Source organism: Andrena cerasifolii, chromosome 3, assembly GCF_050908995.1.
Source record: "Andrena cerasifolii isolate SP2316 chromosome 3, iyAndCera1_principal, whole genome shotgun sequence".
NCBI classification, from domain to species: Eukaryota; Metazoa; Arthropoda; class Insecta; order Hymenoptera; family Andrenidae; genus Andrena; species Andrena cerasifolii.
The window spans coordinates 20,971,193-20,988,004 of record NC_135120.1 but is presented as its reverse complement, the minus strand read 5'-3'; the positions used below and the strand labels follow the sequence as shown (position 1 = coordinate 20,988,004).

General features: G+C 46.7%; 1 protein-coding gene across 11 annotated transcripts in view; it reads right to left on the bottom strand.

Annotated features, from left to right (window-relative positions):
* Positions 1–16,812, bottom strand: part of LOC143366726 (dual specificity calcium/calmodulin-dependent 3',5'-cyclic nucleotide phosphodiesterase 1A) — a 143,083-nt gene that overhangs the window by 68,910 nt on the left and 57,361 nt on the right. The window contains exon 1 of one of the 11 annotated variants that reach the window (XM_076808033.1): positions 1,152–5,079. The exons of 5 other annotated variants lie outside the window; for them this stretch is intronic. In XM_076808033.1, the coding sequence (XP_076664148.1) occupies positions 1,152–1,335 (184 nt within the window). In that variant the 5' untranslated portion in view covers positions 1,336–5,079. Of the gene's footprint in view, positions 1–1,151; positions 5,080–16,812 lie in introns of those variants that run through there. 5 more of the 11 variants (XM_076808034.1, XM_076808039.1, XM_076808044.1 and 2 more) reach the window with 5 other exon arrangements.

The window sequence follows — 16,812 nt, the reverse complement described above, 5'->3', positions numbered from 1 at the left end:
TAAAGCTACATTTTCGGGAAGAACAATGCACCGGGGCTTCTTGCCGGAATCGACGTATCAAAGAGATCGAATGAAGTCATTAAGAGTTTGACTACTAAAGCTACAAATCCGGTGTCCACGTGACTGCGCGCTTCCACGAAAATCCCACCCTTAAAGGCACTCCGGGATCTCGCCTATTACAATGAGTCTCGGGTACAATAGGGAATAATTCCAGGCAGAGCAAATAATTATCTGGCGCTGAATAATAACGAACGAACAGAGACGCATTTTCCCGGAGAATTCCGTTGATACAGCATCGAAATACGTGTAATGACGTCGAGGCTCGCCTAACAGTGCATTTCAGAGGCGAGTGATAACGAATGGGCAGTGTTCGTTAGGCGATTCAATGGGAATCCACGCGCGAGGCGTGCTCCGCTGAATTCAAGAGTGTTTTGCACGCGCCTCGTCTGCCGAGTCATTCGCACGTTCTTCCCGATTAATTAAGCTCGCGCAGGTTTTCCGCGACAGCTCCTCGTCGCCGGCGGACGAGCGGTTACGCGTGCCCCGTCTAATTAGGGTGAAAGGCAGAGCAGCGCGGCAACGCGGCGGTTACACGAGGGTAAGTAGGCGCGGGTGCAATTTACGGGCGCGCAGTAATTACGGGCTCGTCGTTACCGTCTCCGTGCGTGCTCGCGCGAAAAAGGGACTGATTCACGGGCGAGGGGAACGGGACGCGCCGTAGTAAGACGTTCCGGCGCGGAATCCGAGCAGGAAACTTTTGATCGTTACGAATCGGCGAGTCGCGATAACGAACGAACGTCTTTACGGCACGGAACGCCGCAATAAAAAGAGGAAGCTACCTCGTTGGCCCCGTGATCGTCGTTCAACTTCATTCGGGCCTCACCCGCAACCCGGGCAATCGCGCATTATCGAACGAAAATCGCGGCCGATCGAGCCGCGAAATCTACCGCGGTGATCAGCCGGCCGATAGATATGCGGACGAGAAAGATTCTCAGCAGGAGGGATTAAAACTCCGCGGGGTCGTGTGACGTAGCGACGATAATACTTTGCACGCGCCACGCGGTCGAGAAGGAGAGATAAGGAGCGCCTCCGCGTTCACCCCCCACCCCTGAATGATAGGAGTTCGGCCCTTATCGTTCCTCTGTACTCACCGATCACGTAGCTATAGCCGTCCAAGGTGAGGACACACTTGCGCGTGTTGGAAGAACTCGGGATCCCGGGCACAAGTCTGCGGGAAATTCGCTTACCCGGGCTGCAAGGAGTACCGGCGGTACTTGCAGCGCCCGGGTCCGAGTGGCACTTCTGCACGGGGTCTTTGCTTTGTCTAGACATCATCGTCCTCTTCTGGGCCACTCGTGCGCCGCCTCTCCAGCACCAAAGCCGGAAGAAAGAAAACCTACTTCCGCACCATTCCCGCGCCACCAGTCTACTTAGCCACGCGACGATCCCCGAAACTCTGTCGGGATCGGCTTCTCATCGGGACGTCGCGGCGTCAAGCATTCCGCACTCATTATTCCCGTCTAATCACACCCCCGTCCGGGTTTTACTCGCACCACCGTTCGAGGCTTAGGTACTAACTTCGATCGCGGCACAGGCTTCTCCCTCGCTCGCCGAGCTAGCGCCGTTCCACCGCCTTTCTCTCCACCCCTTTCTCTGTTTCCCCTTTATCGCTAACCTCTTCCCGCTCACCAACGGAACCGATACGCGACGCTCGATTCGAGAACGGTCCCGCGGATTACTTCCAGGCCGCGGAGCACGGCGCACAAATCGAGCCGCTCGTGTTGGAACAGCCTCTAATCCATCCTCCGCTATCCTGAGCACTCGGCCCGCCAGTCGAGGATCGTTAGCACGCGACCCGCGCTGTAAACGCGATTAATCAGCCACGAAATCCACGTACGAATTCTAATCTTGGCGCAACCGAGCCCGTTCCTTTTCCTCCCGCCACGGGAATTATGAACGATCGAAAGTTCACGCGGCTAAGGATTAGCCCCGCTCGTGGACGACGGAAGATCCTGTGGATCTCGATGGCAACACGATCGCGACAAATACGCCGTCGTGCGCGCTCCTTGCCGTCACACTGTTTGATGACGTCTTCTCTGTAGATTCTTTCGCTGTGCACGTTCGAGTGATTTGTTCAGCGCCTCGGAAGAGACAGGAGAGTCCTTTAGGTACACTTTTATCTCGCGCTCTTCATTTAGATTATTATGTCCGCACACCATTGAAATCTTCCAGCAAAGAAGCGCCGTTTGAAGGTAATATTTGCAGCGAAATTTCTTCCAACCGAGCGATTACTTCCCAATAGCTCGATCCGTTAAACGGACATCTCCGTGTCTGTTACACTGCTCTGATCAACTTCAGTGGCAGTCGGTGCATCGAGTGCTTGCAAGCGAACTTGTTTATTTTCTGGAATTGCTTCCGACCGGGCTGATTTCGAGCGAAGAGTCTTCGATTACAAGCATCGCGTACCTCCCCCGCGGAAACTTCGTCCACACGCGTCACCTCTCGGCACCTCTGTTTACTCCCAGGATTCTTTGAATTACGCGGAATCGAGTAGTCGGATTACTTCCCGGACAACAGTTCACGCTTGCGCCTCCGTTGCTCGTCCAGGGCGTCGATTTGTAACCCAATCGCCCTTACGAGAATGGCAATGATTGCAAAGGGACCTTCTTTTATCGCGAGCTATTTTCGTAACTGTTCAGACAACAGTTGCCAGTTTCATCGGCTTCACAGCCGCGCTGTTTGCCTGCGTCTCATCGACAGGCACCGGCGAACTTCCTACTGCTTTCCGAAGTCGTTGATCCCGAATTTCTTGACCTGTAGATTCCAGATCCGTCCGAGGAACGTACGGGCGTCAGTCCTCCCGCTCGCGAATGGCACAGATTTCTCGTTTAATCATCCTTCGAGGGAATCGTCGCGGCGTCATAGGTGTGTATAAATACAACGGCGGGTCGAGCGACGAGGCGAACAGACTTCTCGTTATTCTCTTCCTCTGCCCCTTCACACCTTCGCAGGCATTCCTCCTCGCGGCTCAGTAGGGTTTCCTCCGTTACGGCAAAAATTCACGTCGCGAACACTGACCTCGCCGCGTCGATCGCGGTGTAACGATCCAGGCAAATAGGAGACGGCCTGGCAAGCTCGCCACACGAATCCGAAAATCTATCCCGTCACGTACAGCCTCGAAATTACCGGCAAATACGTGCCGCGCAGGTTCTGGGAATACTCTATGCGGTTCGCGATCTCGACCCTCTCTTCCAAAATAGCACGATTAAAGGGATGCGCCTGAAACGCTGCTACGTTAAATATATCGTGGCGGATCGATTCGATGAGCTTAGATTCTAATAAAGTTCCACCGGGGCCCCGTGGATGCGCCGCTTTCGAAACAGGTGTGCCGTTCATGGGCGATCCTCCGCGCGATCAATTGTATCGAATCGGATCGACCAGTGGCTCCGAGGTTCTCGGCATTGTAAGATTAATATTACAACGATGCATCAAAGTTCAGCCGGTGAAGTTTAATAACGAAAGACGTTCGTCTCCCGCCTTCCTCTCCTGGCCGGATATACTGAACGCTCAGGGGACTCCTTCCGCTGATTGATCGCCTCGAAACTGCCGTCGATGTATTAGCACGTGTCCCGAGGAAGGATCGGTTCGGGTCAACGCGAACGCTGTGGCCACGGGCCACGGTTTTCACCCTTTTTTCCTTGCGGCGCCGTTTACACCGCGGCCTTTGAAGTTTTCGACGATCGATTCGATGGATCGCGCCCTATCCGGGCCATCGGAAAGCACACACACGGGAAATTTCGCGCCAACTAACCGACGCGCTGTTTATCGCGAACGAAAGGCCGGCGAGAGCCTCGCAGAGGTAATTTCTGCCCGGAGATTCAGCGGGGAACCTCCGATCCGATAGTTCAATTACTTTTTCACCTTCTTCGCGGAGCTTTTACGATGGCCGTTACCGTGCACGCACGGACACGGGATACCGTGATGGAGAGGCTCCGGGTATATACTGCGATCGATTCACGTTACCATAACATTAAATTCAGTTTGCCCGCTCGTGCACCGGCGCACCGGCGCGCCGGCACGCGCACGGTGCGCGCGATATCATCTGGCGATCGATCCTGCGGTGTCCACCGATCAACGGGATCCCTCGTCGCACATTCGTCGATCCTTCCACGCGTCGTCGATTTCAACCCACGCCCGTCACATTTATAACCGTGTGCCGTCGGCAAGCTGGCCAAGGAGGCAAGGTTTACTCACAAGACGGCTCGCGGAATTTCCTCCAGGATTACGCAGGCTTCGCCGGTGTTTCCGCAACGTTCGACATCTCGTTCCAGATCAATCGATCCGTTTGCAAAACTTGTTTACCTTTCGCTCTGTCCTCGCAGCGACGTCACCTTTCTCCCCCACTAATCGCTCGGTAAGCCGAATATCCCCCGGCGATCCCGCGGCCGGCTGATGTCACCGATCTCTCCGCGTCTTCTAAAACGCCCTGCTAACTCCTCCAGCAATCTATCCGGCGATCGATGCCCGTGGTACGGCCACCCTGATTCTCCGTCGTAGTCGAGATCACGGGGACCGGCGTTCCTCGCGTTTATCGCCGCCGCAGGGTGGTCGACGTGACCGTACGGAACTTTGACCTCTCGCGGGAATTCTGCATTGCGAACGGTGGAGCCAAGGAAACGGAGGCCAGGCAAACTTCCGCGAGAAGAGGCGCGCCGCGCTAGTAGAAGAACCTCGTGCTTGGTCAGACGTCACGCGGCCGTCCGCTGTGTGCGAGACAGAGAGAGAGAGAGAGGAGGAGGAGAGGGAGAGAGATAGAGAAAGAGCGGGGTCGAAGCCAAGGGGGCTTGTTCGTGGGCGATCGAGGCGCAGCGAGCAAGGGTGAGAGCGAGACGGACCGAGGGGTACACACGCGCGAATGAAAACACGCGACCACGCGAAAACACGGAGGCACACGTGCGACCGGAGCCGCGGTACCGCTACAACTGAACCATTCGAAACCTCCACCTCTCTCCGTGCTCCCTCCCCCCCATTTCGCTCGCCTCACCACACGGAACCCTCCAGCCGACCAGCGCGTCGCCCTCGCTCTCTCGTTCGCTCTCCTACCAACCTTTCCGACAGCCGATCATTCTTTCTCCCTCCCTTTCGCCGTTCCGTCAGTCCTCTCTTTCCCTCGTCACCCTTTCGTTCACCCTCGACACCCTAACTATCTCCTTCTCGATTCGCCGTTCTGTGTCATCGGCCTCCCATTCCCACCCTTCCTTCCGTTCCTCTTCTCTCTCTCCGTTCGCTGGTATTACCGTTCGCCCTCAGGTAAACACCGGGGACACTTTCTTCGTGCTTGGACAGGGGATGATCTGCCCTCCGACTGGAATAGCTTCGTGGGGATGTTTGGCCGCAGCTGAGGATATTGTTTCGGGGCTCGGAGATTAAGATAGAGAGGCGGCCACAAGTGAATTCATGGATGTTGATGCGGTTCATTATCGGATTCATTGGGGGAGATTTAGGGGAGGCTTGGAAACACCGCTTCAATAGAAATGTCCACGGTTTATTGCTACGCGGCGGTTCTCCGAAACCAACTATTGCGAGCGGTCGCATAAATAACCAATTATTACAGCGAACTTGTTAATATCCCTCCCCCAACCCCGAGACTTCATGCAAATGCAAAGTCGACGCGTATCGGGGGGAGAACAAAGCACCCGTTTCGAGCGTCGGTGGTATACAGACACGAAGTAAAAAATGACGGTCGTGCTTTCTCGTTTAAAGAAGTACTTTTTCGTAATTGAAGAATCTACAGACGCGGTTGCGTTTCGACGCCAAGTACGTGGAAGACACCCTGTATATGTCGACTGTCGCTACCGCTATCATTTACTCGTTGCACGGCTATTCCAGCCTAACATGAAACTTATTTCATTAATATCTGTTCACGCCTGCAATATTTTCTAAATTTAAAGGCATTTTTCTTATGTAAACCGCACATAAGCTTTCGATCAAGACCAAATTCAATAAAATCGGTCCACGCATGACAGAGATATCGTAATATCGTCCCATGGATCTGTCAGAAACGGTAAGATTTTTCTTCTGATTCTTCTTGTTTAAGAAATTTTTCGTCGGTATAATACGTATACGCGTTACACGCACACTTTCAGCCAACAGAAACTAACACATGTTTCGTTCGTCAATTGCCATCTTGACTATGCAATCTATTCCAAATTTTGACAGCTTACTGTCAAGTTATAACCAAGTTATAAACGTGTTTTTACAAATATGAATCGAAGCGTAAAATGATGCTGTGACTGGATTTATCCTTAATTCTGTCCCGTGATAATTTGTAAGTTATAATATTAAAAATTATCTGGAGTCATTCCCTATGCAAATTATCTTTGTAAAAAGAAGTGAGATCCCCATAAAAAAACTTTAAAAATGTAAAAAAATTACGCCAAGTACATGAAATCAAATAAATCACAAAAAGTAGAAGATAATAATAATTACAATATAAAAAAAGATGTGAAATCAAAATGAGCTGCAAGTATTTTGAATAAAATATTTATTTGTATAAAAATATATCTGCTTAATATTATGTAATACAATTTTTCCTTGTATAAATAGCTATTGTTATAATTGGCGAAATTTTTGTATATCATTAATTTTGTAAAGCTATTAATTTACGACAATGTCTTTAAATGAGATTCTTTTTGATGGGTTCATTAAAATGTCCGCGATATGTTAGTTGTGTCGTCTTAAGCGCAGTTGGAAAGCACCTTTATGTACTTGCAGCTTATTTTGATTTCACATCTTTTTTTATATTGCAATCGTTATCTTCTATTTTTTGTGATTTATTTGATTTCATGTACTTGTCGTAATTGTTTTACTTTTTTGAAGTTTTTTTATGGGGATATAACAGACTTTCGTATTTTGACGGAGGTCACTGGAATATAATGCTTTTAGTATTCCATTATGAAGTATTTATTCATGGCGAAGCTCTGTGTATCGTCCCGATTATTGAGATAGCAGGTATTAAAAGCGTACAAGGGGCTATATTGCACGAAAGTGCTCAGGAAAATGAAGCAGCTCCGCTTATTTCTCAGTTTTATTTATACGCTTTCCAGTCCTCCAGTGTGCGGCCCTTTATGTCCTGATATTCTCCACTCTTTGCTTGACCCTTTTACCTTTGTCATTTCGAGCCCCCGTCATCGGATATATGGTAAAGCCAACTATCATTCCTGGCTCGGCCTCTCTGGCCTTCCTTCCATCCGAGGCTTCCGTGAAATACACTTTGAAATTCTGCAACGGGGTGGTGAGCAACGAACAAAGGCGGAATGGAGAGGGAGTTGATCGCGCGTAGCATCGAAATGAAAAGAAGGTAATTTGTGGAACAATACAAACGAGGAACATCCCCGCCGCATGAATAATTAGAGAAGTTTTCACCCCGTTGCGGCTCGCCCCGTTATCCGTTTGTGCCTCGCCATTCTATAAGATTTTTTCCCCGCCACGGCTGGTGTACGCGTCTCCCTTTCTCCCCCTCATTATCGTACCTGCTCTTCGCGCCCTTCAACACGCCGCTTCCGCTGTCGTATTTCCCCTTTGCTCTCTGACGCCTGGGGCGTCCGCTGAGCTTCGCGACACCCTCGCCTCGTGCCCTCTTATGTCGTGACTTATTTTGTTTCCCTTCAAGGGTTCACTTCGCTTTCAAAGCTATCACAGGCATCGTGACGCGAAAAATGCTCGCACTTCCTTTTGTTTCCCTTCGTCCCGTCAATCCATCCGCCCTTTTCCACGTTTCCCACCCTAGGTGTTCCTTTTAAACGCAACGATTTTAATTGAATACAGCAACCTTTTCATTGCCCTGATAATCGACCGTAAATAACGATGTACCGAATGAACTCTCCTAGGGAGAATGAAATATCGATAGTGGAATCTGTTGTGACTAGTGTTGGCTAGAACCGTGATTTGTGAATCACGAGTGATCCGATCACGTTCATTCCCAATCACGGTGATTCTTCACAGTGATTCGTGATTTTCGTGATCGCTTCTGATCGGTGCAGGCAGAAGTGATTCGCGATTTTCGTGATCTGATTGGCGGAAAGCATTCCTGCTCTTTGCACGCGCCACATAACCCAAATTTCTAATTTCTCTTGAAACATTCTCAAGGCCTCATTGTGCTTATAGAATCTCAGTTGTATATTTTGAACCAATGTAATCGTTCTTGAGCTATTTAAATTAACGAATATTTCTTCACTTTAGTTAAAAAGTATAATGTATATGTGTATACTTCAGCCAATCACATCAGTGCGTGCACACATTGACTATTTATGAATGTGTATACTAAGTATATATTCGCTGAATTAGCACGCTTTGACTGCAACACAAGCTATATTGAAGTATTTTATAAAAAATAATTCAATCAAGATCAAGAATTACGATGCCAGTAAACAATTCACTCAAGTTAAAAAAATCACGATCAAGGTCACTTCATTCACGACCGTGATCGTGATTCTGCGATCATTGTGATAAATCACTGTTAGTGATTTAGCACTCCATCCCTAGTTGTGGCTTTTTCCCTTTCCTCGAAAATGTTGAATATTTAATTTGAATCGTTTACAATTTCGCTTCCCTTCCATTTCCAGTCTTCTACGATACCCTGACATCTTTTTCCCTCGATTCTCTCGGTTTATGTAAATCTCACGCGATTAACTCTGTTCCACTATCTCCTCTCCCCCTTAGACGAGTACAAACGGGTCAACCGGATAATCAAAGTATCCGAAGGAATCCCAAAGGAGTGGACCGAATCAGCGTGAATCGGATTGTCGAATGCTCCGCCACGGCGCGGAGCTCTCCCGAGAAATGTCCGTTTTACAACATCTCAGTTCCAGTGGAATCGACGAAACGTCAATTGCGCGCCCGATAGAAATAAACGTATACTCTGGCCGTGCTCTGATTTACACAAGGAAAGCGGCGCGGCGAGAAACAAAGCTGCGCCAACAAACTTTTAATCGTAATAGGGGAACACTTTTCGCCGCGGATCAAATGGCACGCATGTTGAGCGCTGATAACTTTATCAGAGTTAAAGCGGGAGAGTGGTGCGTTGGGGTCGATAAGAGGTTCGGCTGAAGCGACGGTTACCTTTTGGGGAGATAATGCCCCTAATTCAATTCCTGTGTCGCGGATGTAGATCAGCGCGTTAATGTACTCTAATGCACGACGTAAGAACTTAATCCTTTATCTCTCGCCGATGATGTGACGCGATACCCTGTCACAAGCAGCCCTTTGAGCGCGAAATTTATTTTACAACCGACGCGTTGCATATTTCCCGGTACAGTCGATAAACGCGGTTACTGTTAAGTCGAAGGGGGTGAATCTGGGTCAAATACATGCAGATCATAATTACCAGTAGCGTTTCCTAGACCTTACGTCGATCCGAATGCCTCTCACCCCTCCACGGACCTCCTACGCCGTAGAGGGAGTAGAGAGCATTTCAGATTCAAACGTGGTACGTGGGTACATCTGTTTTACACGGCGGTGTTACGCGTGCAGAAACCTCAGGTTCGAGGGGTAGTATATAAAGTCTCACCGCATCCACCGAACTGTTCTAACCCCCTTCGACACGAGCTACTACGACAGCCGTAGGACCCTAGCTCCGTCACGCCTCGCCGCCGACGTTATCGTGGATATACCTCCGCCATCCCTCCGCCATGCCATCCTTTATACCCTCCCCTCGCCGTCTATCTTCCTCTTCATATCTGCGTCTTGGGCACACCTCCGTGAAACCCGGTCTCAAATATCCATAAAGCCCGCTCGAAAGGGTAGTAAATTAGTCACCAAAGGCTCGCTCTCTGTGAGACGAAGCTGTGGTTCGCGCGGCCACCCCGTCTAATGGGGGTCGATCCGACTGCCGGCGTATTTAGAAGCACCCGGAAAGAGACGGCACCGTGCTGGCAAAAGGGGAGCGCGCGAAAAGGAAGCCAGTTTTCCGCGCGAGAAATTCCACGATGTACACGGTGACGTTGATGTATCGTTCTATCGTCCTCGGCTCTGGGAATTCGAGTGACGCGCGAGACCCAAGCCGCTTTTTCATTCTCTTCATTTTCAACGCGTTGCTGAACCGTGCACGCGAATATCATCAATTCTGATTGCTTTCTTATTACATCGAGCACAGGGGCGATGGATAGAGATTGAGCGATTTGGCATGCCCCACGGCGATGCTGTTAGACATCAAAATTGATAATATTATAATATCTAGGATCATTAGTAAGATTTTACTCGACGTATAGGCTTCTGTGAAGTCAGATGAAATATTATTCCTTGCAAAGCAACCAGGCTTCAGATAAAATTCCTTATTCGTACATGTCTGTGGTACGCGAGGATTATATTCCGCTCGTGTTTCTCTGACATTCCGCTAGCCTCCACTTATAGCGCTTTTCACAAACGTCAAACCGCATACCCGCGGTTCTAATTTATAACTACGTTCTACACCTTTTCACGTACCAGTTTCTTCGCTAGCCACTGGACGATAAGAACAAAGGAGGGATGAATGTGCGCAAAAAGGAACATTTCCCAAGAATTTTCTGTAGAATGACTGATAACCTTATCATCTGACACTCTTTACGTGCCTCGCCCACTCCGAATTCTTTTTCACCAAACTTTTCTCTACTATCCTAAATCCATAACTGTACGATTATAAAAGGTCGCCCGTCTCTAAACTTCTTCACGAAGTTCCCTGGAATTTCTTCATCTGTATTTCGAAACTTTAAATCGTTTCGAGCGAACTTCGGTTTGCACGTATAGCTCGAGAAGTATCTGGAATCTAGTATTTACTTTGGAAACATCTTCTCTAACTCCTCCTTGGGTTTTATTACAGATTTAAGGTCGATCTTCACGAATTTGCGCCGCGCATTTAAACCACTCCTGCCGGCACACGTTAAATGCGCATACATAAACATTTGGATAAAGAAACGCTCGTTTCATCCCGAGTAGTTTCATCCGCAACATTTCCCCCCCAAGTACTTTCTGCATTATGCATGCCTAATTCATTTCAATTACCTCTGGGATAAAATCTATGCAAAGTTCCTCGGACGCTGCATTTCGTAATGAGGAGATTGGGTTCGCGGTTATTCTTGCTTGCCCTTAAACGACGAATTCTTCGCGCAACTTTTAACCCAATTGCTCTCCCTTCATCGGGCAGCGGCTGGTGGCGTTTCATGGATTCGCGATTTACATTCAACAGACGTTTTGCCCCTCCGGTTTCTTGTACTACGTACTTCAGCGGCTAATATTTCTGCTCGAGTAGCTCCGTTCCCTGTCATTTCTATCTGGTGAGTTGAACCACTTTTTCTTCTTCCCGAGGGCCATAGAAATCCTTGCAAGGAGAACCACCGGAAAGAATCCAGAAGGGGGTGGGATCGGGTAGCATCGCGGGACGATTTATCGCAGTGTCGATAACGAATTCTTGAGTGATGAATAAGAAGTTATCCCGGCTCGAAAATTCGCGGCAGCGGGGACGCCGCGCCAGCCTAGAAAAATGAGCTTCCCGACGGCCCGTGGAAACTGTAAGCCACTGGGAGCTTTCCCTCGGCGGGAATAACGTCAACGTCCCCTTCGCTTCTTCAAGTTAAACGCTTCTTTTGAATTTTGCATTACGCAAGACCCATTTCTCGTATTAACTTAGATATATCCGTCTACGACGCACGCGAGGTAATTTATTCTTCGTTATTGCGAAAGTTTCGCGGAACGAGCTGTATTGACGCGTTACTTAGAAACTTTTAGTGGCGATGGAGAAGGATAAGGTTAATAATGAAACGATTCTCGTCCCTGTGTGCCGCGTTTATCCTTTCGATTGGAATCGAGCTGGTAGGGGATGGTGGGGTAAAACGGAACGCTTAACTTTGGAGGGTGGTAACTTAAAATCGGGAGGAGAAAAAGACACGAGACTTCAACAGGAGTCTTCAGTGGACCTTAGACTATAAGAAAATCAAAGTCATTGTTGAGAAAAATCTTTGGGAACGACGGAAAATGAAATTTACCGGAGGTATTGAAATCTTCGCCTCGCTGAAATGGTGGGGTAAGACGGAACACCCACTCGAAGACCGTGTAGACGTACAAAATCTTTATTTTTCTGATTTAAAATGTATTCATTTATGTTAAAATCTAGAAATATACGTTTTAGGTATAACTATTGCGAATAAAATATAACAAAAATATATATTATACATATAAGAGGAAATATTTCATTAGATAACACGAAAATTACGGAAAATAATCAAATATAAATATAATATCGTAAAAGAAGGATAGATTAATACGGTTTGTTTATTATTTTATGAACAAAAATCACACACAAATGTATCATCTTCCTTTTCAGCACTGGTGCAGGCCTCATGGACCCACCCTTTACATGCAGTCATTTAGTAAACATTTAATATTTACAGTTCAGCGCGAGGTAAAGAACTTTTTATATACGTCAAAATGTAGCGTAAGGACTATAGAATCCAACGATGTACTTGCCGTTATTAATTTTCCAAATCCAAGTACCGAAAAGTGGTCGAAAGTCCAACGCAATATTGAAACGTCGATACCGGAAATTTTTCCAACTCTCTTAATGGAAAAATAACGCGCGCAGGGGTCTATGGTCTATCACAAAATGCTACGAGGACCCTTTGGTTCCATGTCACGCGATACCAACTCATTCGCAGCTCTTATCTAACAGAAACATTGGTGTTCCGTTTTACCCCACTTTCCCCTACTACTTCAATTAGCTGAATAGCTTAGAAATTTCATCGGTAGCTAGCGGATTTCTTGCTGCACACAGAAAGCAAGCCAAGAGGGAAATAAACGGGGCGAGTTCAAGCAAAAGAAATGGTAACGGAGTTACAGGTGATAGAGCCGCACTATCAGCAAGCAAAGCGGCACAAGTATATCCCTGTGTCCACGGCAACTCAGGATAATGAAACGGGCTCTCGTTACGCTAATTACTTAACGGCCGCCTCGAAGACCCCCGATGACGAACACCCGCGATCCTCAGCGATAGCTGAACGAACGCGCGAACACTTAAAAGGATATCCGAACGTCAGCGCGGAAAGATTGGATGGGATTATCATCGGTGCTCGCTTGAACGCAGGCGGGAGTCCGGCTTTCCGTAACGGGGAATAATTTAAAAGCACCGGCGAATATTCGCATGACAATTCCACTCTCCCGAAGGAGATCGCAAAGCAAACCTCGCGTAAGCTGGCAAAGCCAGTTTAGAAACCACTGGAAGCCTCGCGCCGGTTTAATCTTCCAAAACCACCGAATGTGTTGGTTACGTTGTGGTACTCCTGATTTACCTACATTAGCTGGTTTTCAAGCGCCTTCAAGGCCTTGATTAATGTCTTTGAACATTCTCGGTAATATTTCCTAACTACTGATTTTTTTTACGGAAACACGTTGGACCTTCACCAAACACCTAAAGGATTATGGAGCTAAGTTTCTCAGAGATATGTAGTGTAGGCATTCGACGTTTCGGAGATGAGATTGGCACCCAGGTGGTGCCCTGTCAGTTTGTGTATTTGTACTCATCGGAGAGTCGGCGTTGGAGGACTCGCTAACGCCGCTGGCCAGTAATCAGAGGATCCGCAGATCCTGGGTTCGAGTCCCATCGCCCGAGGTTCTGTTTTTCGCCTAGAATAGCAGTCGCAGAGTACCCTTAACTCCAATACAGCTCGTACAAAATACCCAGAATTATTGTCCTGTTAAAATCAACAGCCGTTCAAATGAGACAAATGACGAACGACCAGCGACGACCTGTGCCGCGGTGACGTTTTGTATATAATAAAGACATGGATGTTCCGTGCCCTCGATAAAAAGGTACGGGGACTGGTCGGGGTGATGCATCATTTCGCCATTCATCACGGGGTGCGCACTTAATGGAAAGTATCGCAGCCACTATGTACCCATCAATTAATACTCGTGTATACTCGTTAAACAGGCGGAAGACGAACGTAGCGACCCGGATTAAACGCATGTTCCACCGCCGCCATTACCCGTCCGCGCATATAGATTTATTCTTTCTTCGAGCACGATTAAATGTCGGTTTACGGTCGACTGGCTTTAATGATAAAACAGGGATAGGCTTTTCGTTCGAAAGGGAGCTATTAATCACGGGCAGTCGGGATTGTAAATCGTCGGCGATGCTATCGGTAATGCAAGGCTTGCAGAGGTGGATAGAAGTTTGACGACAGGTAATCCAACGTTAGACTGATACCGCTTAAGGGGTTGGGCCACCTTGGACGGAGCAAAATTGCAGTCACTTTCGGCATTTTTTTTTAGGAAGATAATGAAATAAGCAGAAAATTTAATATGAAGCCTGTTATTGTACAACTCTCGCCGGGAAAAAACGTATTTTTGTTTCCTACAAAATGGCGGCGGTAGAGCTGTGATACGCAAGATCTTGAAGAGCGACGTTTTTTACGGTGTTCGATCTCACGGCTATACCGTTTGACCTAGAACAAAAAACCAAAAAGTTTTATTTTCTGCATGCCTAAAACTAGAGAACTACATAGGGAAATCTAGAAACATTAATCTGTCTTGAAATGGTGACCATGGGAAGAAAAAGTGCATTTTTTTTTTATAAAAGTGTCAATTACAAAGAATATATTCAAAATATCGCAAAACCGCTACGTACTTCTCTAGATTTAGTCAAGCAGAAAATAAAACTTTTTGGTTTTTTGTTCTAGGTCAAACGGTATAGCCGTGAGATTGAACACCGTAAAAAACGTCGCTCTTCAAGATCTTGCGTAACACGGCCCTACCGCCGCCATTTTGTAGGAAAAAAAATACGTTTTTTCCCGGCGAGAGTTGTACAATAACAGGCTTCATCTTGAATTTTCTGTTTATTTCATTGTCTTTCTAAAAAAAAATGCTGAAAATGACTGCAATTTTGCTCCGACCAAGGTGGCCTAACCCCTTAAGGGCAGCAGATATACATTGCAGATAGTTTTAACACCATAACGATACTGCTGCAATACTCATCGATTTGTCGCTTTAGTGTACAATGGAAGGCGGAATAACAACGTGGAAGATTATAGGTCTACGTTTCAATTGCATAGGTCAGTTGAAATTGGGGCAGGATTCCGGGATTAGCGGGATCTATTAAATCACGTCGGTGGTGGTACAAAAACCGTGGTATTTCATGGTCTCTTAGCGCGAGCTTTTCCGCCGGCAGAAGGGAATTCGTGAAAATATTTAGTTTCCACCGGTGGTCCTAAAAACGACTCCTTTTAATATATGTACTCGGCACGAGGTAAAGCACTCTCGCGTAAAAGTTTAATATTAATATGGGACCCTCTCTTGTATCTTCTACCTCGGGAACTCTCCCAGAAAAATTAATTACATCCGAACGTGTTCATTTCGAGCCAGTGACCTCTCAAGCGAACCTATGCGAGGGATTCTATATTCATCGGAAACATGAAAAATAACGTAATATGCGTTAGCGTGTTAAGGAAAGCGCTATGAAATGCTTCACGCGCAATAAACGCGAGAAAAATATATTCATCCACATTTTTGCTGTTCCGTCGGCACATATCTCCCGCTTCGAAGCGTTGTCCCGGAGTTGATATTAAATTCCCGAGATGTTATTCGCGTTTCATGTTTTTTCTTCACCCTTCGTCATTACTCGATATTACGCGGCATTGTCTATCCCGATGCTCTCCCTGCTTGTCGTGCCAGGTTTGCTCTTTCAGGGTCGATAGGTTAAAAGCAAGCATTACTTCGTTCACGGCCTATGCATCAAAGACGAGAGTGCTTCTAAAGCAAACAGAAGTCTGCCCAGCTTTTAAAGAATATTAATGCCCCGCCGGTAGATAAGCCGCGAGCATCGAAAGGGTGCAGCGGGAAACACTGGAGCAATTCCGAAGCATGGATCAGGATTTCCTGCGGATTTTCAAGCTATGATGTATCGTCATTTTGGAGAATGAAAAGGATTCGCTGTTGGGGCGAGACACCTAAGAGCATACATTCGATTATTTTTCTTGCTTTTGCACTTACGAAGAAGTGACGATAAATCTCGCGTCGGTAAAAAAAGGAATACGATAGTAGAAAAGATAATTTTTCTCGAGATTACGATGTCTGAGTGTTCAGACATTTTCATGGTGAAGGTAATTATTAATTTGTAATTGGGTCTAGTTATGCAGAAAGCTACCAACCCTCAATGATCTGAAATTGAGTTTTAGTTCGAAGATTTTAATTGTTAAAGGAAAGTAGCTTTATTTCTATTGGGTATATTTTATTTCGTGTTATTGTGTTACGATGCTTTTTAATGTGTTATTTAATAGCAAGTAGTATAATTAATATTATTTTAAATTTCCTGTGGCTTTTGTTTTTTCAGCTTAAGGGGTGATTTCGGTTAGTGCGCCGAAAAATTCAGCGATTTTCAGGATTTTATTGGGACGCAAAAGAATTATAATAATGGAATAAAACTTTTTTCTGTTTAGTAAACTACATTTCTACCGTGAATGAAAAATATAAAAGTAATAAAATTATTGCTTTTCAAATGCTTTTGAAAGTGGTCTTGATGACATGATTAAAAATTCATGCCTCGCTCGTGCAGGCGATTTCAGCTGTTGGACTTATCTGAACCCAAAATCCAAACAGATTCGTGATCAGTACGTCTGTCGCTATCGCTCGGACTATAATTAGTGGTTTATCTTAAAAATTAGCAAAATGGCGAGCAAATATACAAGAAAATTGTTTTTTCGACTTTTTCCTTTTGCCATTTTCGATTTTAAAAGTAAGTTAGACTCAATGAAAATACTTGGTGGTAGTCCCTGCGAGAGTCACAGGTAT